The 27058-nt window shown below is 53.2% G+C and overlaps 1 protein-coding gene across 3 annotated transcripts in view; it reads right to left on the bottom strand.

Moving 5' to 3' along the window:
- Positions 1-27058, bottom strand: part of CNTFR (ciliary neurotrophic factor receptor) — a 213182-nt gene that overhangs the window by 9673 nt on the left and 176451 nt on the right. For all 3 annotated transcript variants that reach the window (XM_064438191.1, XM_064438188.1, XM_064438190.1), the window contains exons 5-7: positions 14064-14181; positions 13065-13231; positions 5637-5800 (exon numbers count right to left, since the gene is read on the bottom strand). In XM_064438191.1, coding sequence (XP_064294261.1) covers positions 5637-5800; positions 13065-13231; positions 14064-14181 — 449 coding nt within the window. The remainder of the gene's footprint in view (positions 1-5636; positions 5801-13064; positions 13232-14063; positions 14182-27058) is intronic.

Raw genomic sequence — 27058 nt, 5'->3', positions numbered from 1 at the left:
TCAGAGGGCTCAGCAACAGTTCTAACCCTGGTCAGCGCGAGCATCTGCTGCCTGCATTTGCCACGCTGCTCCAGTGGGCTGGGGGTGAAAGCAGTTGGGTGCAGCTTGTGTGTAGGCATTGCGGGGCACAGGCACCTGCCTGGCACGGTCTGCACACAGGCAGGGAAAGCAAAGCTTGCCGGCACTATCCTGCCCATGTGTAACTGTGCAAGCATGCAGGTGAGCACAGGCACACAGGCACGTGTCTGGCCTCAGTGGCACTGTCAGGGCTGCCTCTGGAGGCCTGATCCTGCCGGGTGCTCAGTAGTTTTAGGTCACTAGCAATTCCCTTTGGGGCTGAGACCACCTAGGCAGTGCCAGGCAAGGGTCCCAAGCCCGGTTCCATCCCTGGAGCTGGGGGTGGGAAGGAAAAGGTGATTTCTGAGCATTTCCCACCTCTGTCTTCCTCCAAGACACCCTACTCCAGCCCTGCCCGTCCCACACTGAGCTGCAAGCAACACTATTACAGCATCAACATTTTGTTCCCACCTATTAATTCCTTCTTTTTCTCCCGTTCTTTTTTAATCACTGACTTTGCAGCTGGGAGGGAAAGGGAGAGAAGTGCCACAATAAAATCTACCAGGCGTGAAGCTGTAACCCAGCTCACTCTGGGTGACCTCCCTGCCAAGGTTGCCTTGCGGAGAGGGGGAGTGCAGGCAAAATGGCAGAGGCACGGGGGGGATGCAAATGGGCACGAAAAAGTGCACCTGCTGCAAAGTGACATTGTTTCCACACCAGCGGGGATGCAGCTGCAGCGGGCGGTGGCACTAATTGCCGTCCCCAGCACCATCCCTCCCCCTTGCTCATCACAGGCAGGATACAAATTAGCACACACTTTCAGGTTATTTCAGGCTGCCCCAAGGCAGGAACTTCCAGAGACAGCCTGTGAGATTCACCTATTTGACTGAAAAGTGTTGCTTTGCCTTGTGAGATGAGCCTGAGCTCACCCTGGCAGACACCCCAACACATCAGTGATGGTGGCCAGCCCAGATGACCATGCCCTCCTCCTACCAACGAACCCAACTACTAAATGTTTGGCAATGTCCACAGATTGCCCATTTCTGTCCCTAAATCCCCATCATTTGCCCAGATTGGAGCTGCTCAGCAGCGGAGCCAGCACAGACACCTGCATCAGGGGCTCTGTGGCACCAGCTCCTAAAACTCCAGGATGGTGGGAGAATCTCTGCTTGCTTTTCTAAAGATGGATGTTTCCAGCCTTTGCAAATGCTCACCGATGTGGCTTTAATGCTTCCAAAACAGAAGAGGAAGGAGAGGACCCAACTACATTATTAGCTTTAAATATCTCATGACCTTTTACTGCAAATCTCAAGATCTGAGGCGCAGCCCGCCTCACGGTTCGTTAACATTTCATGTTGTCAGCACGGCCAATGGGTTCAATTAGACTTTGCAATGGCATCTGCTAATTGCTGGCAACCCACTGGAGGAAATCCTCCCTCGGCCTGGCCACCAGCTCCAACGCTGCTTAAGAAATACCTTCTGAGCTTTGCCATGTTCCCAGGATGTGCACCAAGCTGGTCAGTGCTCAGTGCATGAGATCTCCCCCCCAAAAATTGGGAAAAGGGGAAATCCTGCTCCAGCAAATGCTATGGAGTGGGAGCGAATTGGGTGCAAGACCTGTCCTGGGATCCCCAAAGATGCTTGAGATAGTGCCTGGCCACCCGCCTGCATCTAGGGGGGAGCGTGCAGACATGCTTGTGGGGAGATCACATGTGTGAGCATGGTGATCGCTGCTGTTGTGAGTTAACTGAAGGAGCCTGTAAAACCAGAAACAGGCTATTAGCAATCCATTAGGAAAGGGTATCCAGTTCCAGCCTAGGTAAGCCATTAGAGGAACATCTGAGAGCATTAGGAGAGCTCACTTGGGGCCAGGATGTGGCTATAAAACAGAAGAGGAAACCATGCTAATCTGGCTTGAATTACAAACTTAAAAGCAGGAGAAAAATAAAGGATACCCTAAACATTTAATGTTTTATATTTAGGAGACAGAAGGGGAGATTCTGCCAAAAGGATAGAATAAAAAAACCTGTTTAGACTACAAATATCCCATCTCTCTTCTGGCAGCAGAGAAACGACCAGCCTCTCTTCCAGAAAGAGAGGAGTGAGAGGAGTGTGACTTCAAAGTTGCTTGAGTTTCAGAGTGAGCTTAGTGCTGGTGGGGTGGCGGGGAGTCAGTGGCCGCCCGATGTGACATGGCTGCATCCCAAACAGCTGGGAAATGCCCATGCTCAGGTTTAAGGGAGCTGCTGTGAGGTGGCACAATAGTGCAAGAAGCATCCGGTACACACCCCATCACATGCTTATGTAGGAAGTCATCATCATCATCTCTCCACAATAATAATTCCCAGAGCACATCATCATAATTCCCAGAGTAAACTGCAACATGAGAGCTGCTATGTGCCCTGAGCAGAAAGGTGCTGCTGAGCTGGGGAAAGGGAGTGCAAACGGCACGCTGGGGCTCAAACCCACCATTACAAAGCGCTGGGAAGGGGATGAGGGTGTCCCCCTGGCTGTGGGTCAGCCCATATATTGTTTGATGCGGGGGTATGCTTGGGCCAAGCATCACCTGGCTCTCTCTGGGGGGCAACTGCATTTATGGCTAGCTCATGCAGCAGCGGTCTTGATAAGATCCACTGCCTCTGCCACGGACGGCTTCATCTTCTGGTGCCAAGCCCTGGCATTATTAAAATCCTGAAAGGAAGAGCCTGGGAGAAAGCAGACGCTGATTGAATCAGGCCCTACGGTATTCGACAGCTCGACATCCATCTGATCCTATTAGTGCTCATTCGGTCCTGCCTGCCAAGGTGCTGTGCATAAATCAGACCCTGCAAAGATAACGGGAGGTGGAGCAGAGAAAGGGGAGCTGCTTCTTCTGCCAAGAAATGCCACGTGCAAGCAGGGACCGCATAGATATTCCTGGCTCTGGGTAGTCTCCAGTGTTCCCTTGTGGGTTCGCAGGGACGCTGAGCTTCCCGCAGGACTGCCAAGGGGGTGGAAGGAGGTGTTTAAAACCCACAGCATGGGTGGGTTGCCATGAGGAGGCAGGGATGGGTCTCAGCCTGGGGACCTTGGGCACACAGGGATGTGCCAGAGCATGAGGTTACCCAGCTCCTCCTGGCTGTTGCCGGAGGCTTCTCCTCTCCCTGTCAGGCTCCCAGGCTGCCCTGTTGTGAGCAAGCAGGTTCTGTGCAATGGCTTTTCCATGCTGGCAGCCAGTAGGGACAGCAAGAGCCAAGACCGGGGGTAGCTTGTGGCAGGAAACCTTCACCTTGGCAAGAATTAAGACACCCTCATGCGAGTACAGCACACATGACCGTGGCATCCTCTCTCAGGACATTTGTCCCTTCGAGAAGAGACCAAACACCACCACCGTAAGATCAGCTGGATGGCTGATCTAGGCTTGGCCCTACCAAACCGTGTGCTTCCCTCTACTGGCTGGATTTGGGGGACAGGGACATCCCCCAAGATGCCAAGAAGTCAAGCAAAGCAGAGCTCAGTGTGGCTTGGGCATGCTCCCAGCATGCTGACATCAGTGGGGTTCATTTTTGGGTGCATTTGCAGGGTGCCTGGCTGGGCTAAGCAGGCTGAGTGTGCTAAGGGGGTCTGGGGTCAGAGAAGTTCTGGCTGCTGCAGTGCTGCCATCCCCTGGTGTTTGTGAGCTGATTGAATTAGGCTTCGCAAATAATTCATCTGATGAATAGTGGCAGTTTTTCTCAAATCATCCACAAATCAGATTTTTCATTACCCACCTGGCAGGGTAGAAACTAGGAAAACAAGGCTGGTACCTCACTCACTGAATCCTTGCACTTGCTCACCAAGCAAATTATTCCCCAAACACACTTCTCCATCAGCCAGTGACAGGGGACATGTCTCTTGCAAAGGGATATTGATTAAAAGCAGTAACCAGGACAGCTGTGCCCTCCCAGAATGCTGGGAGATGAGCCCTTCCCAGCCCTCCTTGCACCCATGTGAGGGCTGGTACCTCAAGCTCTCTCCACAGCTCAGGGTAATTTTAAATAGGAGAAATCAAGTTTTTACAGCCCTAGAACTAGCCAGGGTGGCCCTGCCAACCAAGGTTGCCAACACCTCCATGTATTTTCCACCATTGCTGCCTGCCTAAGACCACTGATGGAGAGGGCACACCATCCCCTCGGAGGCCCTGCAGCAAGGGGACTGGCATGGCTTGACCCTGTGAATATGATACCTAATATCCAGTAATGGAGGGGCCAGCTACCCTGAGGGTACCAAGGTGGGAGGCAGCTCACTGGCTCTCCCACCGTTTTTGGTGCAAACCCCTGCATTTGCAGGGTGCTTGGCTGGATCAGGCTGTGGCAGGGTATAAACATCAGCTTTTTCCACAATGGTTTCATACCTTGAAAAAAACTGTTGCTGTGTTTTGTATTTCCCATTAATTCTTCCCCTTTTTTTCACAGCTTCTACAATTCAAGCATTTCTCCACTAAGTAAAAAAAAAATATCCACAGCAAACTAATACCCAAACTCCACCTTTCCTTTGTTACCCCTCAGGATGCTCCATGGATGCTCTCCCACTCCCAAGAGGGAAGCAAAGGGCAAAGAGGCAAGTAGGAAAACCCTCTCCCAACCCTCCTCTGATTTTCAAACCTGTTGGCAAACGCTTCGATCTGAAACACAACCTGCAGCACTGCCTCATCAAAAAAAAACAACAATGCAAAAATAAAAAGTCTCTGAGACAATGACATCTTGCACGGACACGAGCAAAGCTTCCCATCCCTTTTCTCAGCTGTTTCTTTCCTCAGGTAGAGCTGGCTGGCAGAAAACCCTGCTTGGCTCCATGACGCAGGTGACCCTGAGGACCGGGTGCTGCCTCCTATTTGTCTTTTGGGACAAAAAGCTTTATCAATCAAAGCACCTAACTGGTTTTTGACTGGCCCAGCTTGGCACAGAGGGGATGCTGGATGAGCCATGCCAGTGTAACAGCTCCTCTCCTTGAGCAGCAGATTGCTTTCCTTCACAAGCTGAGCATACAAGCAGCACAGAGGCAAAAAAAAAAAAAAAAAAAATCCCATTCACTATCTTCCTGCAGCTAACAAATGAAATCTGTCCTCTGGGCTGCCAAGGATTTCACTGACTATTTTTTTTTTAAAGAAACAAGAAATAAAAGTAAGAAATACGATAACATCGTGGCAATCGTTCCGTGACTGTGCTCTGAGTTACGGCGAGCAGTATTTTATCTTCAGTTCAAAATCTAAATGTGGCAGAGGCGCATTTAAATGTGGTGACATTTATACTTTAAATGCCTTTTACATCTCGTTGGCAGGTTTTATATAGAACATATGTATGGAAAGTAGATAGGGGCCGTGGATGAAAATGCAGAGTGGGGAGAGCCTGCAGAGCCATTTGTAGGCAGAATGTGAGTTAAAAGAAAGATGGAGAGGAAGAGAGAAGGGAGGAGAGACAGAAGGAGAGGAGAAGGGTCTGGGTTGCCTGGGCAGTAAATAGACTTTTTTTGGTCCCTGATGGCTTATTCCCAGTGCAACTTGCTCCCAGCCACCAGCTCCCCCCACTCTCTCCCATCCCAGCTAGCTCAGCACCACTTACGTGTTGCCACTGGTCCAGGATCAGGGGCCGATACCGCAGGAAGAACTTGAGTGGGAAAGACTCGGGGTCAGGCCAGGATGAGGGGTTTTGCCATGACACTTCCAGCCGCCGAGGGTTATTGGGCACGGGTTTGGCGACCACACTTTCTGGAGGGTCTGGCTTTACTGGAAGAGAAGAGGTGGCTGGTAAATCTTTGGACATGTCGTTGTTCCTTACACTCCTTGGCACAGCTGGCTGGGCTTTGCGCTTTACGCTTTCCAAGGGGTGTAGCCAACGTGCAGAACATCCTTTTCTCAAACTAACTAGATACAAATCACCTCTTCTTGTCCAGGTCAACGGTATGGCTGCCCCGGCTCAAAATTACCACTGTCAAGGAGGTGCCAGTGCTGGAGACACACAAAAACAACCAGGCCAGAGAGAGTCCTTCCTCCCCAGGGCTACTTGGGGGTAAGGGCGAGGAGCCCACCAAGCCCAAATCCTGCACTTTCCTCACACCTGATGATTTCTGGGAGTCTGACCCACATTCAAACCCACTTACCTTGCAGTAACATGGCAGAGTTTGGCCCTTGGGTTTGGGGCTGGGATTTTGGGGATTCAAAGCACTGGCACATCATATTTGCCGCGGGCGAAGGATTGCCACAGTCACCTTCCACCCCAGGTATCTCTCTCTCATCCCTGCTCTGCTTTTAGGATTCAGGGATATTTTCTTGCTACCTGACAAGTGTCTCAAGTGAATATTAATTGGCTGCAAGCTACACAACCTGCTTTGATGTTGCAGTTACTTTTAGAGTGCTGGGAGCAAATCACAGGCAGGCTGTGATGAACAGCATTGCCTGTTGCAGAGGGACCCTTTCTCCTCACTAAGGGTTTGCTCAACTCCCAACAGCTCAAACTCCCAATTTGCAATTGCAAAGCTACAAAAACACTGAGATTTGGGTACACCCGCAATTATCCTTTTCTTATGGCCAGGAAGGAGGTGGGCACAGGGAGTGGGCACAGGGAGCTGGGCATACAGCTGTTCTTGGGGTAGAAGAAGGCTCTCTGTGCATTCTGAAAATGGCAATGCACATGAGTCTTCATGCCCTGGGAGGGCTTTCAACCCCCTCCACATGCAGGCCAATGGATCCTTCCTGACCTGAAAAATGGTCCCCTGGCTCTGACCACCTTGAGCAGTAGTTTGTGAAGGTGACAGCATCAAACTCCACTCCCAAGCATGGAGGAGGGATGCTGGAGCCATGGGGATGCCCCTTCTGCCAGGCAGAGCTCCTGCCCTGCACTCAGAGGTCTTCTCCTCCACGCTGACGCCAAGCTGCTTCAGGTGGGAGCCCACACAGGGGCTTTGCCTCCCCTGGGAGATGAAGGAGGTGGTGGTGGCGAGTCAGTTGCTCCCTCGACAGCCTGCCTGCCTGCATTCCTGCCTGATGCATGAAGGACATCCCTCCCTCTGCTTGAAGCTGTATGGAACCAGGAGCTGATGTGGGGCCAGTCTGCTGCAAGGGGTGTCATGTGTGTGCCATTCGCTTCCATCTACGCTCCAGAATGAGAGTGGCATCTCAGCACCTCTCCCCAGGAAGACACCCTCTCTGCACCACCACTGCATGCTTCTCAGGAAAAAACATCCTGTGATGCTTTCAAACCCACTTTCTTGGCCACGGGTGCAGCAGAGGGGGACGACTGAAATGAAGCCACAGCACAACCACCTTGGTGGGACACCGAATTGGCCCTGTTCCCCCCAAGATGTAGCCCATCACCACCTTCCTCTCTCCAGACCTCCTGCTCAGCATGCTGGCACATACCCTGCTGCAGTCCTCCTTCACTGTCATCTTCACCATCGCCCCAATAGCCTCTCCTGCTTCCCATTGCCTTTCCTCTGCTGTGGTGGGTGCAAGGAGGTCTGGACATCTTTCTCCATCCACACTGTACCCACTGTTCAGAGGATGCTCCTGGAGGCTCAGGGAGCAGCTGGTGAGCAAGTGACCACGGGCCTGACCACCAGTGCCCAGTGCCACCTCCCGGCTCCCATTGACCCCTCTCCGCAGCAGGACAGGACACAATTTTCCATTTACAGTTTTATCCTCAGCAGGAGGGACGACTTGCTGGGGCTGCACTGTGCTGAGCTACTCCAGATGGCTGTGCAATTCCTCCGCTTGCTTCGAATCCCCAGACTCGGGCTGGACATCAGCTTCCATCGACAGGGACTTGGAGTCCAAATGCATGTGGAAAAGTATAAATCCAGTGCTGGCTCAGCGGGCTTGGTTTGCAAAACAAAAGTCTCTTCAGCTGAACGAATGCAGATGACTGTGAACTGTGGCTCTGCAGTGAGGAAGTGGGAAGGAAAGCATCGGACAGGGGATGGATCCAAGGGGATACTCCCAGGGGCAATACAGGGAGCCTGGTCCTGCTTTTTGGTGTGCCAGCCTGGAGCCACAGCAGAGGGATGTTTAAATGCAGTTGTGCTGGGCAGGCCACATGTACTTGGGCAGCAGTGAGAGATGGCACTGTGGTGGGCTGGAGGAAAGCAAAAAAAAAGATGCCCTGATGATAAGGTGGGAGTCACCTGCATGTTTTTCAGGGATGTTGCCCCTAGCCCCTCTCCTGTGGGTTGGAGAATCTCCCTGGGGTGCGAGGGATGGCTGTCCTGGTTCTGAGAGAGCATGGCAGAGCCCAGCCATCCAAGGGGACTGCACTCCCAGCTGAGGCAAGCCTTCAAATGGTGCTGCAGGTTAATTGGAAAACCAGCAGCCCCTGCTACCTCCCCCCCATCCGTGGGACTCCTGCCCAGGCTAGAAAGCACAGCAGTGCCAGCCTGTCCAAAAGCACAAAGCCAAAGCTGTTCCTGCCAAGTCCCTCCAAGGTGGTGGGGATGGAAGGGCCAGGAGAAGGGACCACACCTCTGGCAGCCAGTCCAGTGAGGACAGACTTACGTCTCTTAGGACAGACCTTATTACACTGTGCTTATCACAGGAAATATCAGGGCCGGTCCTGCAGGGGCCAGTTGAGGAGTGATGGGAGACAGACTGTGTCCAGCTCCCTAATTTCTGCGTGACCTTGAAGGAGTCCTTTATCCTCCACAGTCTCCCTGGTCCCTGCTCTGCACATGATGATGAGCGTTCCTCGTTCCCCTGTCTTTGTCTGCCTCCATTTAGCCCACACATGGCGAGGCAGGGGCTGTCTGGCTGTACATCAGCCAGCATAATACAGCCCTGTCCTCGGTGAGGGCCTGCAGGCAGTAACGTAATAAAAGCAATAATAGCAATAATAATAATGGACGATGGGCATAAGGCTGAGTACTGGTTAAGCGGCTACAAAACCAGATGTAATATTATCCTGCAGAGCTGAGGGAGCATCTCCACACATTCCTGGGAAGGGGACTTGGCCAGGAGGCAGCTCACAGCTCTTCCTGCTTGGTTTTTGGCTGCTGCATAACAGTGAGGGCTCGGTGTGCAAGAGGAGCCATGGAGAGCGGCATTTCGTAAAGGCTCTGCATGCTCATGCTTAACCATGAGTCTTTAGCTATCCATCACCTCTGGCTGTTGTTAGACACATCTCAAAATGAAGCCTGCAGTTCAGAAAGGCAGCTGAGACCCCGCAGCATGGAGGGGCCTATTGCCCATCCCATCTCTCCAGTGAGCGCTAAAATGGATCCCTTGCGGCCGTTAAATATCCCCTGGCATTTTCCATGAGCAGAGGGATATTAAACTCCATGTCTTAGCCAAATGTCAGTCTAGGTAATTTAATTCTGCCTGCCTAAGTAGTATGAATTGAACTGACCTTCTGCCTAGGCAACTGTATACCCATGTTCAGAGACTCTGAATTTTGCACAGACACAGGCACGTTTGTCCTCATGCAGCCCCTCTGAGATGTTCTGTGTCTTAATCGCTCCAGAGCCAGAGCTGGGAGGTTCAAATAATCTTCTCAAGGTAATGCAAGGTATGGGTGGCAAATCTGGAGGACGCACCCATGTCTGCAAGCCCCTGTCCAAGGCTGCCTTCCTTCTTTTCATGCTGTGCATCTTCTGCTAATTTGCCCTGGGCTCACACAAGGACAAAGGCGCTTAGAAGGGATGCTGGTGTTACGGTGTGGCGGTGAGGTCCCTGCTTTCCTGGGGAATGCATGTGCTGGCTACCTGGCTCTTGGGATGAAATACAAGCAAGGAAGGTGGGGTTGCGTCCCAGAGGGCCATAAATGTCCCCACTCTGTCCCATTCATCATGAAGGAAGTGCACAGCTCCTGAGACACCATCTCACCCTGGAACCTTTCTCTGCCTCCAAGCCCTCTCCTCTCCAGCTTCTCCAGCCCTCCTCCTGCCTTGGGTTGGAGCCTTGATGTCTGCAGGGCTTTGCAGAGCCTTGTCCTGCCAATGCTCACCTTTATTAATATCAATACCTTTGCAGAAGATGTAATTATGAAAACAATTTCCAGGAGTGAGACAGGGAGGAAGGCAGCCTAGATCTCCTACTGATGAGAGATGAGGGCCAGACGGCTGGAAAACCTCTTCCAGTCATCACTGAAAATGGAAATGCACAGTGACACCTTGCAGCTGGCTGCTAATAACTAGCATGGCACAACCACCAGAAAGGCATGGGCTCGGGATAACAAAAGAAAGTACCAGCCATTTTCCACTCAATTAGAGTCCATCTTCTGAGTGGCTAGGGAAGGGATTTTCTGCTGGGGGGTCCAGGGAAGAAGAAGAGAGATGAAGCAAAACCAAAGGAGGTCACTCCTTCCCAGGGTGCTTTTTGTGTTTGCCCAGGCTGGGTGGGTGATCTGACTCAGCAGTGGGTCTGCTCCTGCCTCAGCTGGCACTGGGATGGAGATCTGCTGGCCCCACGCTACTCTTGAGTTGGCTCCAGGCTGCTCTGTCCTCAGCAGGCCATGAGATCAGAGCTTCACGCCTGGGGTTTAACCTCCATGCAGAAGGTGTGATGGTTTTCTCAGGCTAAGTGGAAAGCACAAGGCAGGGTCTGACATCCCCAGCCCTGAGATTTTAGAAGAAACATCATTCAGTTGCTCATTGGCACCATCTCTTCATTTTAGCAGGATGTGTGCACATGCCACAATGCTCCCAACGCAGCATTTTTCCAATGAGGCGATGCAAGTCCTGAGCTGTAGGTTTTCCACCCTTCCATCTAGCAGAGTGAAACCCAGCACAACTTCCAAGATGCAATCTCAGCCCAGCTGATGCTGGTAGAGGTCCCCAGGGAACCCACTGGGTGCTAAATCCACACTGGCAGCACCTACCACACTGGGACACAGCCCTGGGCTTGCAGCTGCAGAGAAGAGAGCCAGAAGAGGCACTGAACTGCAAAAGCTTCTGCAAGGAAAGCAGGAAACCTGGGGAAAAAAACAGCCTGGCAAAATACACTAATGCAGCGCACTTGGGATGGCACAAGGAGAAGCTTCATTCAGGGTAGGTGGCTGTTGACCAGCAGCAGCTGAGTTCTTCCTGTAATGACTCTGCTAAGCCTGTCAACTGCCTTCTTGAACACTCAATCACCTCTGCATCTATGCTTCTTATGCACAGTGGCCGTACCAAATCCTGAGGAGGAGAATTTCATAGCTGTACAGAACGTGGAGGTTTTAAGATCACTAGATATTGAAGTGTTTATGGGAGCGGGCTGGCTCTGGGGTGCAGGACACAGCCCTTCTTATCAGAACCGGCCCATCGTCCCTTCCCGGAGTGCTGTCCCAGAGAGTGTTAGAACATCTGCCAGGTGGTGTTGGGGGGTCTCACCTCCCACCGTAACCACCGGGGCATGGCCAGGCACCCTGCACCACTCCGGGATGGTCTGGGGCAGCTCTGGCCTCCACTCACCGCTCCTCTGGCCTGGGCTGTGTTCAAACTGCTGGGCTGGATACGGCTTGTGCTGGTGCAGGGATGCCCGGGGCTCGCAGCTGGGTGTGCTTCCCAGGGGGGTTGCCCTTGTGTGCTGGATGGAGGGCCAGATGTTTGGGAAGCCAGGAAGGGCATGGGTGGGATGCAGATTTTACAGGACGATGCCCTGAACTCCTACAGGAGGGAATGCAAGGAACTTGGAAAATGCAGCTTAATCGCTGCCCTGGGCCCTGCAGGCTAGAGGTTACCTTCATTTTTAAGGAGTGTATCTTCCACAAACACAAAAATTTCACAATTTCCATTTAAAGGCACCCAAGTGACCAAAACTCTGTCACGTCCCTGCTAAGCTCCTTGCCTTGTTATCAACATTTGCAATGCACTGACAGATACAAGCTTCAGATACGGACTGTGGCTGCAGGGACATGGCAGGACAGTCCCTGCTCCAAAATAATTTCCCTACTCTGTTCAGAACTGGCACCTTGTTTCTTGTCTGATGTTTTTCAGGATTTGGGCTAGAAAAGGAAAATCTGGGATAGCAGTGGAGCTCCTCTTCTTGCACTCTGGCACTTCCAGATGCTTGGGACTGCAACATGTGGCACATTGAAGGCAAAGACTGACTGCTGGCTGCACGTCAAGGATTTATGTGCTTTTCTGGTCCAGTAATTGCCACATGTAACCAGCAAATTGTTTTTCGACATGTTCCTGAACTCTGTTCTCTCCCATTTTTCCTGTTCTTTGAGAATGGACGGTCTTGTCATGGCACCAGCTGTAATCCAATTTTGGCTGGTGGCAAAAGCGCCCTGTCCAGCTCCCTGCTTCGCCGTGCTTGGCACTGAATCGCTCAGTCTACGCCGGTCCTTCGCAGTCAGAGGAGCATCCGCACCGTGGGTCTGGACATGGTCAGGTGGCATTCCTGCGGCACAGCTGGCGGCACAGACACCCCAGCCCCCAGGGCCTGCTGCTCCCTGTCCTACAGTGCACGGCATCCACTGCCTGGTTGGGGCAGTGAAGAGGTGCAAAGCAGGGAATGCGGGTTTTAGGAGCATGTTAGGTAAGGGCTGGTGGAAGATGACTTTGGGAGGGCTTTAGCCTGACTAGAGATGGGGAAAAAGGATGGGACATTTTAATTTCTCTTCCAATCCTAGTTCCCATGACTCTGTTTCCAGCACAAACACCAAAACTGTCTTTTAGGAACACTCATAGGGGCAAGAAGGGCAATGCCATTTGGACCACACTGGTTTCACAGCCCTCTGCCCCAGCCACCAAGCAGGGAGGTGCTCAGCAACCATGGAGATCTGGACCACTGGGATGGGACCAGGCAGGGCACCAGGCCACCAATAGGACCAGCGTAGGGGCTGCCTGTGGGCATCCCCAGGATGCTCAGGTGCCAGCATCAGTTAGAACAGGGCCATGAGAATCAGGGAGACGTGGGGAGGATGCCAGTGTGGCTCAGACCCCAGCTCCATCTCATGCACGGTTAGGCAGAGGTCCTGCCCCTTCCCTGGCCCATCGCCCCAGCAGGCAATGCTGCGTGCAGAGCAAGCCAACCCCAACACTGCCTCAGTGAGACCAGTTGCTGCTGTGGAAGTTACCTATGGCGACCTCGTCAAAGGTGAGAGTGGTCGAGTTTTTGCCCAGAGCATTCGTGACTGTCAGAGTCACCTTGTACTTCACCGTCGAGAAGAGCTGGAGGTATCTGATGTGACACCTGTTTTTGGGAAAGGCATCCTTCTCACAGACCATCTCTCTTGTGCCGTGTCTGGAAAGCAGAGGTGAGAATAGCTATTACCTATGCAGCGGTGCTCGGGGCGGGGATGGGCCCATGCTGCTGGAGGGAGGAGGCAGAAGGACCAGAGCTGTGTCCCCACTCTGCCCACTGTACCCATGCACCAGCCCCTGCTGCAGCCAAAGGGCTCCTTTCCTCCTGCCAGGGAATTCTGCAGGCTCATGTGTGTGATGTTTTATCCTAAGCTTGCACAGAGACTGTGGCAAATGTCCTCATGCTGTCCCCAAGAAAATATGAGACCCTGCTGGGGCTGGTGCTGGCTCTGCCCCTTCTGAGAGAGGAATGGGGTCTCCCTTCTGCTAGTGACACAAGCTCCAGAAGATAATGCATGGCATCGGCCTGTTTAAGGGATGTGCCAGGACCTGGGCACAGGGTGGGGGACAATGCCACCCCATGGGTACTCCTAGCTGAGGGATGCTGCTGCTGCCCAGCAGCAGCCGGTGTACGGCAGAAGGGAGCATGGCTGTGCCAAATGTGCCAAAACCAGCAGGCACAACCTCTGCTGTGGACAAGTGGTGCGGAGAGGACGGACTTGGGGGGGCATGGGAAGGGGACCTGGGAGCTGGGGACTTTCCTGGTCCCCTCTGGGGAGATTGGAACTTTCTTGGGACAAAGCCCCAGTGCAAGCATCCAGTTTGGATGTTCCTGGAGCATCCTTCCACAGGCTCATTTGTGGGACACTGATCCCATATGTTCAGGACAGGTCAGACCCAGTGCCCCAAAACTTCACGGCACTACTTGGGACCTGCTTCAGGCTGCAGGGACAAAAGTTCACCCCACTGCACCCTTCCTTCCCAGCACTTACATGACAGAGATGTTGAAGGAGTTGGGGATGTAGGTGGGAGTAGGCAAGTGCCAGCTGCAGTAGAAACCCTTGGGGTAGTTGTTGGACCGGCACATCAACACTGGCTCCTTTGGAGGGGCTGCCAGGGAAAGAGAAAGAGCAATTACCTGTTGAGGTGGGGTTATCACCAGATCCTGAACAAGGGGATGTCCCTCCACTCTCAGCTGCTGCCAGCTTGGGAGAGGACATAGTTTGCAAGGGGAGCCTCGTCTGTGTTCATCAGCTGCTCAAAGCACCTGGGGGCCTCTGTCCCATGTCTGCTGCTGAGGGCCCTCTTGAGACCTTGCTTTGGACTTGGCTGTGCATAGCAGCTCACCTTGTTCCCTGGCAGCTCACTGGCTCTGATGAGAGATGGAGTGGCAGAGGAGGCTGGCAGGTACCGGGGGAAATTTTCTTCAAGGCTGGTGGGGAGGAGGTGCTGCTGTCTTGACCCTATTAAGCTACAGTGCTCATGGCTTTCCCTGCTGTGTCCCTGGGAAGTGATAAACTTGTTGAGGAATGATCCTCCAAAAGACCAGAGGTCCTCAAAGGGAGGAAGAAGGACCACTGATGGCAAGATGAAGAGGAAAACCTGAAACCAGCAGAGAAAATTTAGCTCTGCAGGAGGACTGGCAGTGTTAATGCTTTCAGCAGTGGGGCAGAGCAGTCCATCCCAGGACCCTGCCTCCCAAGAAACATGGAGGCAACTGGAGGCAGGACAAGAGCATGCAATGGGGAGCAGCATTCCTTTGGCCTTGTCAGTCGGTCCCAGAGGTTAGAGGCAGAACACGATTTTGAACCCAACTAAGTGTTTACACTGGATTCAGGTTTCCCAGACACAGGTGCACTCTGTGCTCCCTGCAGGAGCACAGCCAGAGCTGCAGGAAGACTCTGCAAAATGCCAAGGGCCGGTGCATGTGGGAGGATGAGATGTAATACCTTTCAGCTGATAGATTTTGCCCTTGTAGGTTGGTAAAAGTCTTATGTGAACTGACATCGAAGTCACTCCTCTCGGTACCTGGACACTTGCATTGCTAAGAGCAGAGTTTGACTCAAACTGCAGCACTTGACACAGTACCTTGCCATTAAATACACACCCTAGGCTGGATGTGCACCAGGGTTCCCTCAGAAAGGCTGTCTGAACCTGTGGCAGTGCCTCTTTCCCTTCCTTCATTAGCTCCCATCCCCATGCATCCACTCAGGATGTCCCAGGGCATGTCTCCAGGCAGAGGTTCTGAAAGAAGCCTAGCAGACCTGGCATCATCAGTGCAAACATTGCTGCTCATCACCCCGCTGTGTGCCCAGCAGCACTCCCCACCACACAGCTAACCGCTCTCCTCCCTGCCGCTGAGGCAGATGCCTTACCCATGGCCATTACCAAAAAATGAGATGCAAACCAGGATGCAGTGATGCAAGAGTTCAGGGAGCACCCCCAGGCTGGGAAACTTCTTCCCCTGAGGGCTGCGAGGGCAAATCACAGGTCCCACAGCACCGTGCATGCACCATGTCTTGCTATGGAGCAGCCCATACTGACGTTGGTGCAGGGAAGCACCAACCTAACACCCCTCTGCATGCTGTGCCAGAGAAGTAAAGGATTCAGCAATTTGGCTAAGGGTGCCCTCACTGCACTGGTGAGCTGGCAGCAACAGGAGGATGCCAAAGCCTCAAGGCATCAACACAAGATGGGACATGCCTGCAGCCATGTCTGTGCAAATCCCCTACATGGCGCACAGCTCTGCAGGGTATCCTGGAGGTCTCCTTGGCCCTGCTTAGGTGTAGCCCAGGCCTTACTGGCATAACATACTTGGCGAAGTGTCTAGGACCAAAGCAGGACCCTGATGGGGAGCAGGAGCCTGACCGTGCCCTCTGGAGAGGGCCAGCCCAGCTGGTTTGCCATAAGCACAGACTGCCAGGGTGGGCTTCTGGGATCCTGGCTCGGCATTGCGAAGCAGAGCCCACGGTCAGAAAATAATGATGAGTTTTGCTAGAAAAGCTTTCTAGGTGGATACCACGAGCTCCAGCTGCAGCACCCTACTGCAGTCTCCAGAGGGGAAGCTGAGGCACGCGGCTTGCATGCATGCCAGCACCCTGGGCCAGGGCTGGAGTGGGAGCAAGCAGGTGGCAAGAGTGCTAAGGGCAGCACAGTCAGAGAGCAGGGAGACGGAGAGAGAGGAGGGGGTTGGCAGGGAGGGGTGACTGTGCTGGTCTGCAAGGCGTGTTCCTCTTAATGGCTATTTCAGCCTTCAGCCAGCAGACGAAGGCCAGAGCCTAGTTAATGAGCCTCCCAGCTAAATTATTCAAGCAGACCCTCCACAGCAAAACAGAGTGGCTAATCGCAAGGCCAGAGACAAGGGCCCGATCCCTGCTACAGCTCCATCCTCCTCCTCCTCGCTGGCTGCTTAACCCTTTTCCTGCCCCACAGCTGCCCCCGGAGTGGGGCGGGAGCAGAAGCAGGGCACCATCACCCTTTGCAAGGGGCAATGGGAGGGGTTGGGGGCTCCCTCGAAGTGTTTCAGAGTGGTTGAAGGGGTGCAGGGGATTTAGGGACAGCCTCTGGGGTCCGAGCGACCGCGTGGTGGCAGTGTGGGCTAACAGCACCCGCCTGGCACCCGGCAAACGGGGCTGAGGGCTGGAAGTATTGCACGGGAGTTGGGGGGATGCTGGGGATGCTACCGTGAGCCTCTCGCCCACTTTTTTCTTGTGCTCAGCTGTCCCGCACGACACCAGGAGCGAGAGGGGAATGCAGGGAGAGGCAGCTGAGGCTTCGGCGAGCATCCCTGAGTCCTGCACCGTCCCTTCCTGAGGATGAGGCTCTGCCCTACCCGCACGGTCCCAGATGCTGCACTGCTACTGAGCTGCAATTAGTCCATCTGAGGATAATTTATCTTTGTTGCCTCCAGTATCACACCGGATCCAGCTTTTGGTGAGCTGTGTTAATTCCTCCACCAAAGAGGCTGGGGCAGGCTTGTGCCTCCAGGTTTGCTTTGCTGGAAGAAGGGGGGCTGCCCAAACTGCTTCCATCCCCAAGCTGCTTTCATCCCCAAACCAATTCCATCACCACTCTGCAGCAGCCTTTGAAGACGCCCCATTTTCACAACCTTGAATGCCTTGAAGACCCTGCCTTCTGCTCCAAGACTGGCCCCAAATGCAGCCCCTAGGCTCTGTGCCTGCAGCATCCTCCACCTTTCATCCTCTGTTACCTTTTAGCAAGCCAGAGGTGGAAGGAGAGCCTGGGGAAGGGGGACTAAATGACCTTTGTATCTCTGCCACCTTGGTGCCCATGCAGCACCCTCAGCCTGCTGCAGCTGAAGGGATGCTGCTGTATGAAGCCTGTCTCACCCCAGCCATCACCCTCTCTTTCTGGGGAGAGACAAGCTGTCTCCATCTCTCCAAAGAGCCATCAGTCCCAGAGCCACAGGTGTTTTGGGAGGGGGATGTCATGCAACTGCCTCACTTTCCTTCTTGATGGGGAGAAAGTCTACCCCACCGGAGAGCACAGGGTAGGTGCAATGTGCCACTCAGGGCTGTGACCACGACACTATGCAGCTGACCGTGACCGTGACCGCCAGGCACCACGAAGGAGAGGGCCACAAGCCCCTCCTCAGCTACCATGGTGCATTGGGAGGGCTGCCTTTGCCCACCCTACCACAGTGTCTTCTCCAGGCTGGTGGCTGGGTCCTCATCTTCCTATGGGAGATTGTGGCTTGCAACCCCGTGCCTCTCCCCTCCTCTCCCAGGAAAGGCCCTCGCCAGCACAGCTCATCCTGCCCATCAAAGGCTCTTAAAGAGAGCAAATAAAATTGCAGGCTCCAATCGATCCGGCGCTCTGTAATGCTGTCTTTGGAGGTGGGCCAGCCCGTCGGGCCGATCGAGAGAGCAAGAAAGGCAGGGGAGGAAAACAAAGCCATCAAGGGAGCATTAAAGGCTTTTTCTGCCCTGGGGCTTTGGGCAGTGCCTCTGGGTGGGGGGTGTCCTGCTCCAACCTCCTCCTTCCTCCCCTGGCTGACATCCAGCTCTCAGTCCCTGCCTGAGGCTGAAAACAGCCCGAGCAACACGTTGCCCCTGCACGGGCACTTCTCCCCCAGCTCCTGCAAGCTGCCTCCCTAATCCTGGCAAATATTTACTTCCCATCACCTCATGGAGCTGCTGAACTCTGTAAAGGCAGAGCTCCTTTCTCTTCGCGGCTGCAAACAGTGTCTGCCCTCTCTAATCTGTCTATTAACCTCTCGCATGGCAGGAAGCCACTTCTTCCATGCGCTCTGCTGATGTCCTCTCTGCAAACCCAGCGTGTTTAATGCCCGGCCGTGGCGGCTTCGCAGTGGCTTGGGCTGCAACCAGCCTTGCTGCAACAGCTCGGGGCAAGGGAGTGAAAGGCTGTGCCAGTGCCAGGCACATCCTACCTGGCCACACTGCATGCAAGCCATGCAATGCTCCAGCAAAATTCAGAGCTGTGACAGGCAGCGAAAGCTGGTGCCAGGGTCATCATCTCTGCAGACCCCACAGAAGACCAGTGGCAGGGATGGGGTTCGCTTTCCCACCACACTGCACACCAGGCTTTGCATCCATTTGACTGCTGTCTCTCCAGCTTGTTGGAAATAGCTGTCACTTGACCAGAATCTCTGCTCAGCTGGGAAGAGCACAACAAGTGGTCCTCAAGGATGAAACAGGTCTGGAAGCATCAGCACAGACACAGATTTTTGTCTCCCTCCCCATCTCTAAATCCCAGTCGTCCTTGTACCGAGTCCCACTGCGCAGGGGGAAAGTGTGACCAATCCATTTTAGAAACCACTAAAAATGATCTACAATAGCTTTTCCTAGCCCTGCTAGGTCATGAGATAATGGACATTAAAATCGTGGCATTTTTATATATAGAGAAGTTATTTTAGGTCATTTTTAGAGGTTTCTGAAATGGATCAGTTATAATTTTCCCCTCCTGCTGAGGGCTGAATGTACTAAAGATGCCTTGCTCCACAGGTGGAGGGATACAAAAAATAGCACCAATAAAAGTTTTAAGAAGCCTCTCAAACACTTCTGTAGTAGGTGCTTCTTCTGGTGCACTTGGGGCACATTCAGGCACTGTGCTGCTGGGGAATACCGATACTGCAGTGTGTTTGTGGGGTCACCTGTGCAACTCGTCATCTAAGTATTGGGGCAGCAAAGCCTCCAGGGTCCATGATGGTAGCATGTGCTTGTGCTAGAGCTACATCTGTGACACAGCCTGCCTGGACATGGGGAGGACTCCCGTGCTGCCCCATGCTAGGGGACAACCCCAGCACTGATGCTCTGTTGCCAGACTCCTGCTGTTAGCATCCCTGACTCTCTCCAGCGCCCATGGCAGCACTGCTGCCCCATCTCTCGCTTGTGCCCAACATGCCCTCCATATCCTCACCTGCTAACTTTTTTCACACCACAGCCATCACTTTACAGGTGGTGGGTATGTGCAAAGAAGTAAAAAGGCACCCAAGTGACTGAAAGAAAATCTGCAGAGGCTGGAGTGCGCAAAGGGGACCCATGTGGGCATAAGATGCCAGCCCTGAGCACGCAGGCACGCGTGCACAAGAGCAGCACACCCTGCATGTCTGCGCAAGCACCTACACAGATGCTTTTGTTATGCACACGCTGGCTGCAAGCACGATGTATTATTTATCTAACACAGCTTTTCTAAAATTGTCTGTGTACAGCAGGCTGGTAGGAAACAACCAAGAAAACAATGATGAATAAATAATTTTCTACTGCCCGGCAGATCAGGGGAGCATCCATCTGCCATGCACCACCTGTGCTGGAGTGCAGCATGGTTGTGACTGGGGACAGTCCTTTCCACTGCTGGCTGTGTTTTGTTGCTGGAGAAAGAGAAGGAGGTAAAGCTCCTATTTTGCCCTGTTACCCATTGTCAAGGCTGCTCTAGGATAAGGGTGAGGATGAGGAGAGGTGCAGAGGACAGCGGTGGGGCGGTACGGAGGCAGGCAATGCTCCCCTGCAGTGTGCTTCTGTGGTCTGGGAACATTGTGTTCACAACCACCACTTCTTCAAGCAAGGTTGTTTTGTTTTTGTTTTTGTTTTTAAATTAACGCAGCAAAATTCATGTAAGAGGGAGCGAGCCCAGGGGTGCATGGGCACAAGGTGAGATGGGATCGTGCCTCACTGACCTGCTGGGTGACCTGGGCAAGTGGTGGAGACAGGGTTTAGGTGTCCCTCAGTGAGCCTAAGCCACCCCAACGTTAGCATGCAACATTTTCAGGGTGACATTCTTCCCTCTTGAAATTAGGCACCAAAGACGTTTCCCTCTGGAATGTGAGCTGTCCTAGATGAACACCAGAGTTGCCCACATTCAGCCAGGACCAATCCCAGCCTTGACACTGTCATGCTGCAGCATCTCCCTGGAAGATCCCAAAATGGGCCAGGGACACCTGCAGCTGTATCCAAAGTTCCCTGGCCCTGCTGCCATCTAAAAGCCAGTTCCCCAGCCTCAAAGAGCAAGAATTTATTCCCCAGAAAGAGCCGGAAAAAAAGGTGGACTCAGCAAAAGATAAATTTCTGAAAGGCCCTGTTTTACACTGATTGGGGCTCGTAAACCAAGCTATGGATTTTCTCATTTCCCTTGCAGAAAATTCAGCGTGCGCATCAAGAAGCAGTGCTGTAAATTTTTGGGCAAGGCATTACATGTAGAGAAGAGAGAGCTGAGAGCCCTGCTGTAAGCCCAAATCACAGCGCAAGCTCCTAGCCCTAAAAGCTGCCTCGCAGCAGGGCAGCACGATAACAGGCTCACTGGAGTTTGCTGCATCCTGCACTGCATGAGGCTGTGCTATTCGTGGCACAGCGGTGGTGCTCTTCAAACCTGACAGCTCTCAAGCCTTCAAAAAATTAGCAAGCAAGCCTGGTTAAGCAGTGAGAGGAAAGAGCAAGAGGAGAGGGGCTCTGGGCATGGGCTGGGGTGTCCAGCTGGCACAGCATCCCCTCTGGGAGATGCTCCTCTGGGTGCAGGATGCTGTGGGAAGGTGATTTAGGCAGATGAAGCCATCAGGCATCCTGCACCCATGACAGACCCTCTTGCTCCCAGCTGCAGTGATGACTCCCTCCAGCAGCACCAGTGCTGGGCAGCATTGATGTCCCAGGACAATGCCAATACAGGTCCTTGGAGATTCCACCCAGCACACAGGCACCCCAAACCCGACTGTGCTCCTGCAGGTGACCTTGTCCCCACAGTCCAGGATGCTGGGCTGGATGCTTTAGGGACTGATGTGCAGCGGGGATGCTCGGTGCCTCCAGCATTTGCTCAGGACTGCTCCACAGCAGGAAGTCCCTCCTAACCCTCCCATCCTCCATCGGAAACTGAAGAGCAGCTTTGCTCCAAAACAGTATTAAATATTGAACAAAAGAAAGCAAATCTGTTATCTGGGATAATTGGGAGTAAATAAAACATTTAACCAAACCAAATGCAGCTGTTTCTACTTGGAGCCGGCACAACAGCAGGGAAGCCAGCTCAGCTACTCTGCGTCCTCGTTACGGCAGCTGATTATTGTTTTGTGTATAACGGTAGCACCGCCAGGCCTCAAGCGAGGCCGGGGCCCATGGTGCTAGGTGCGGCACACCCGGGAAGGGTACTCCAGGAAGGCAGGACATGGTGCGCCGGGCATAGGAAGCCCTTTGCAGCACTGGGGTTTGTGCTCCAGCCTGGGGAGTTCACCGCGAGGCCGGCTTTCCTCCCCCAACACCTCTGCGAGGGGATTTGCATGTAACATAAACCATTTCAGAGCCAGGTCACTGGTTCGCACATAGCCCCGGGCAGTAATGACCAAACCTCGTTACCGGCTGCTCTGGGATTGAGTGTGCCGGGCCTCCGTCCAGCTCCTGGAGACCTGAAGAGCTGCACGGGGTGAGGGACTGTGCAGCTCCCAGGGGAAGGTGCTGGCAAATGGAGCCTAAGGAGGCTCCATAGTATGTCCCTGCCCATGGCTCAGGGCTGGAGCATCCTGGGGCACCAGGCTGCTGTGCCAAGCCAGCAGGGAAGGGGCTGCAGCCTCCACGTGGAGTGGGCTGATATGCTCCTTGATTTCTCAGTGCAGCAATGGGGCTTTCCACTTCTGGGGCTTGGGGAGAAGAGCTTGACATCCATGCAGGTCCCACCAAAATGCTGAGCCTAACCCTTCTAAAATGGCCGGGAAGGATGCAGGGCATGAATTTCATGGGGTTTTCCTGTTCCTGTCAAAATAGTTTCTGCTTTCAGAGGACCCTTCTTGTTGACATGGGGCTGGATGCACTGTGCCAAGGCAGTACATGGGGGAAAATACTTCCTAGCACCCACACGGGTCCCCCAGCAGCTGCTCCTGACCCCAAGGGACTTGTGGTCAGTGCACATGGGAGCACATCACAGCCCCGATCTCCAGACGGCATCTGCCTGCCTTGGAGCCCTTGATAAAAGGCTTGATCAGAGCAGCCCAAAACTGCTCTGAAGTGTTGTTTTCTGTCATGCCTGGTCTCAGCCCACACCAGCTGTGAACAATACACACCCTGAATTTGTGCAGAATCCTGGAAATCTCCTTCAGGAGCTCAGCTGGAAAAGCTGCCAGCCAGAGGGAGGGAACATCTCCGTCTGCTGTGTGGGAGAGCAGTGCCTTCCTTGGCTTGGCTGCATAGGGGGCATGTGGCGTGCTGCCAAGGGCTCCCTGGCAGGTACTGGGGAGCCTCACGGTCTGTGCCGTGGCAGCTCCCTGCCTGTGGAGCTTGCAGAAGGGGACTCAGCATCTCCTTCTCCCTCTTTTCCCAGCTCCAGACACAAAACCCCTGCATGATCTACCCCATGCAATGTCCCTGCCTCCTCCATCACCTTATTTAAAGGCTGCAGGAAAGCAGTTCATTCTCCCAGCCTCTCCAGATGGAGAAGGCAGGGAAAATACCAGGTGCAATCAGACACAACTGGGACCATCAGCAGCCATGTATCCTCAGCAAAGCTGTCCCACCAGAACCCCTGGAAATTGTATATTTATCCAGGAGGAGCCTCTGGAGGGAAGCTACAAGCACTTTGTCATGTACCAAGCAACAAGATAGCCACGAATATTACCAGCTATCACTCCCAGCGGGGGAGTGCGGGCTGCTTCCAACAGCCAGCGGCTCTCCAAATATGTGTCTTCTCCCCTCATCCCTCTCAAGATGCAGCCTGGATATGTCCCTTTCTGTGCTCTGCTCTTCTCCAGGCTGCCCTCTGTGTTACCTCAGCGACGAGGTTACCTGGTAGCAGAGAGGTCTGTCACCCCATAGGGAATGGAGAGTAAGAGATTTTTGATTCTTTGGAGGAGAGAAACAGATATTTTTGAGCTTCTCTTCTGCCTGGGCAGGAGGACGAGCTGCTAGGAGCAGTTAGTAACCATACTCCCCACCCACCTTCTTCTTGTACCAGCACTGGCTTTTGCCAGAAGAGCTCCTTTCCTTCAGAATTTACGGAAGACCCTCTCCTCTTTTCTCCCACGTGTTTTGTTAGAAAAAAATGCTGCAGGCTGTGCTCCCATCCCCTTACAAGGCAGACCCCACAGCATCCTCCAGCCTAAACTGGCTGCTCCACCTTGGATTCAGTCAGGCAGGGCACCTGAAAGTGGGCATCTGTGTGCAGGTACCCCCCTGTGCAGTGGGTGTCTGCACAAGCAGCGGAGCCATTTGCTCATCCTCAAGCCAACCCTGTGTTTGGCCGTTTGGATTGCATCTGGGTTTGCTCACACAGAGTCAGCACCCCCTGGCCACCCACTCACATCCTTGGGACTGTCCTTCCGCCCAACACCATTGCTCTCCTGGTGAGATGGTATGCTGCTCTGCGGGGCTGATCCGCAGCCTGTGCCTGTCCCTCAGCCCCAGGGACCATGCAGCCCTTTGTGGTTGAGAGCTCCAGCCCCACAGTGCTGGTGGCTTCGCCCAGCTTTGTGTCATTGGTGCAGTCCTGCTGGGAAACCAACTGCAGGCACCATGCAGAAACAAGCTGGAGCCAGAGGTTCCTCAACAGATGCCAGAGTTGGCTGTAGAGAGCTGACACAGGACCAGAAAGAGCCTCATATAGCTTCTTTCTGTGTTGTTCCCACCTCAAATCCTTGCAAGTCCCAGCAGCAGCAGCCAGCCGCCTTGGCATGTCTGTGAAGCCACCTGACCCATCCCACATATCCTCCTGCACAAACCACCCTGGAAAATCACAGCACTGTACTCTGGTGGGTATGGGGCTGAGATGGACACCCCAGGGAGCAGCTCTCATTGGAGGTGCTGTTCAGGCTGCTCAGGGATGATGCTAGGCCATTAATGACATGAATCAGGGAAGATGCTTATTTTGTCCCAGAAAATGAGGTCTCCACACCAGTCCTTAGCTGCCCACTCTCTGGTTTGAGAAAATACCAGTCAGACATGTCACTAACAGCAGGAGGGTCCCCAGCTCAAGCCTAAATGCTCCCCTGTGCTGCTGGTACCATGGGGTGGAGGCAAGAAGGAGGAGGGAGCCCAACTTCAGAGCATCGGTCTCTGCAGCTCACCCAAAGGGCATCCTTCAAGGGGACAAAAGCCAGAGGAGTGTGGCATTTCTGGAAGAGGTGGGCTGAGATACCAGCTCAGCTAACACCACTGCTTAACACTACTGCTCTTTTTGTGAATGTCTTTTTTTATCCTCTGGCCCTGGCCTCATTCTTATCTTACAGCAATGAGATCCTTGGGATGATGTAAGTAAGTCACACAGCCCCAGACTTCACTGCATTTGGAAGTAATAGCTGCATCCTTAACTCAGCCGACTTCAAGGGAGGTCCCATTATTCAGCCCATCTGTAAAGAAATGGAGCTAAAAAAAGGCTCTTTGCTTTATGAAAATGACACTCATCTTCCTCAAATCCTGGCTCAACACTTAAATCCCCAAAAGTGGTAGTGAGCAAGCCCCACGGGGTGCTCCTGGCCAAGACAGCCAGAATAACCCCAGGGGCTCAGGAGCCCCTTCCCACCCGTGTGAGAGCCCACAATTTGCAAAACAAAGCCTGAAGCACAAACCAATTCGATTACTCACAGAAACTGTTCTCACCAGCTCTAATCATCACCTGTAAAATCTTTGCAAGGTTGTTTTAATTTTCTTCCCTCCCCACTTCCCCCAGCTCTGCTCTGCAGTGAGCACCTCACTAAATTCCCTTAATCTCCCCTTTAGGTCATACCCTATCTTCTAATCCTTTAATCAATTTTCCTCTGGACTCCCTGTAATTTATCAATGGCCTTTTAATAACGAAGCCCCCAGAATTGAATGCACTTTTCCTGAGTGCATCAGCACCAGATCAGTGGCAAGAGTGGCATCGTTGCTAGCCCCACCCTGGCAGCAAGAATATGCATGCTCAGCACAACCTGTCCCTCCTCATGGAGGACATGTGTGAGTGGCTTCTCACACATCCTCTGATTTGCTTCTAAAAAAGAACAAATAAAAAGCTGTTATTGTTATAAAAATATTCTTATAAATATTTTAATTATTTCCTGAGGGATGGCCGCAACCCCCAGCACAGAGCTCCCACGGGGCAGGCAACCCTTTTGCAAACTGGAGCTGGGGACTGAGCTGTCACTCAGAGGTCCCCAAATCTCTTTTGGGCAGGGCAAGAGTGGCAGGACACCAGGATGGGCACCGGGCACACGTGGCACTGCCCAGCACAGCAGGAGACCCTCGAGAGGCTTGGAGTAGAGGGGACAGGAAGGCATGGTACTCAGATACCCCACTGGTGGGCTGGGACTGATTCGTGGCTGGGCTGTGGTCTCTTCAGGAGTCTCAACACAGGATCAAGGAGTTTGGCAGGGAAGCCTAGGGCTGCTCTTTCATCCCCTGCCTTTCTCACCCCTCCAAGGTCAAACAGGCCTGGACTCTCAATAAACTGTCATAGGGGCTCCAGGGGATTTCAGGAGGTATTTGATAAGATTTCAGCAGACCTGAAGCATGACTTTGCAGGGACTGGGGAGAAAGCTTTGGAAGGGAACGTTATTAGAGTCACTGAAGGATTTTGCTGCGCTCTCTGAGGCGTGGCACAGAAAGTTGCAGAAGAGCAAGCCCTATGGTCCGTACCTTGCCAGCGGCAGAAGGATGCTGCAATGACCTGGCTCATATGAGCTCCACTGCCCTGTCAGGGACCAGGAACACACTGCTGCTGCATGCACTGCAAGTGCCTCTTGCAACAGGCTCAACTCTCCCCTATATGCATACAGATGGCCCAGCAGCCTTCTGAGATGAGGTGAGCAGCAGGGACAGGTCTGAGAGCAGGGGCTCAGCTGCAGATGAGAGCTTCAAGGATGTGCTGAGGAAAACCAGACAGGGCAGGGCAGTCGGGTTTTACCTGAATACCTTGCTATCCTCTCCTGGAGTACAAAAAGCAGCTCTGGCTGGGTTAATGCCAGTGCAGCTAGGTCTGTCCATGGCATATGTGCCACCAGCAGCACCGGAAGGAAGGCAGCATGCCTGGAGTAAGTGGAGAAGTGCTGTGACGCTGCCAAAGTTTCTGACCTTTCCAGCAGTGACATGGGGTTGAACCCACCCAGGATCATGTACAGGAGGATTTGGGGTTTGTCTGCAATAGGGAGATGCTGGATGCACAGCTTGGTACCTGCTCTGTGCCCAGAAAGTTGTTCATGGGCATTTTTGGAGATCAGTTCCCATAGCAGCACCCACGGCGTTATGGCAGAGCAGTTCAGCCACAGCTTGGCATAATGAAATGCAAATTACTTTTGAGGTCATAACTCACACATGCATCTTAGTGGCTGTCTCTCCTGCTTTCTGCACTAATATGGGCTGGAAAGGCAAGAACTGGGCATGGACCTGGAGGGCAGACGCATGGTCTTTGTTTTTTCTCCCCACCCCAAGGCTTTACTTGGACCCTTGGGGAGGTTTCTAGCTTGAACGCAGCCATCGCTGTGAGCCAAATGGGTTGCAAATGTATTGGCATGTGTTGTGTCATCTGCAGCAGTTAATAGGATCCATTTTCCAAGGAAGGGGAAAAG

This window comes from Phalacrocorax carbo, chromosome Z, assembly GCF_963921805.1.
Source record: "Phalacrocorax carbo chromosome Z, bPhaCar2.1, whole genome shotgun sequence".
In the NCBI taxonomy this organism is placed as follows: Eukaryota; Metazoa; Chordata; class Aves; order Suliformes; family Phalacrocoracidae; genus Phalacrocorax; species Phalacrocorax carbo.
The sequence above is the reverse complement of the archived record's forward strand: the minus strand, read 5'-3'. Positions and strand labels throughout refer to the sequence as shown.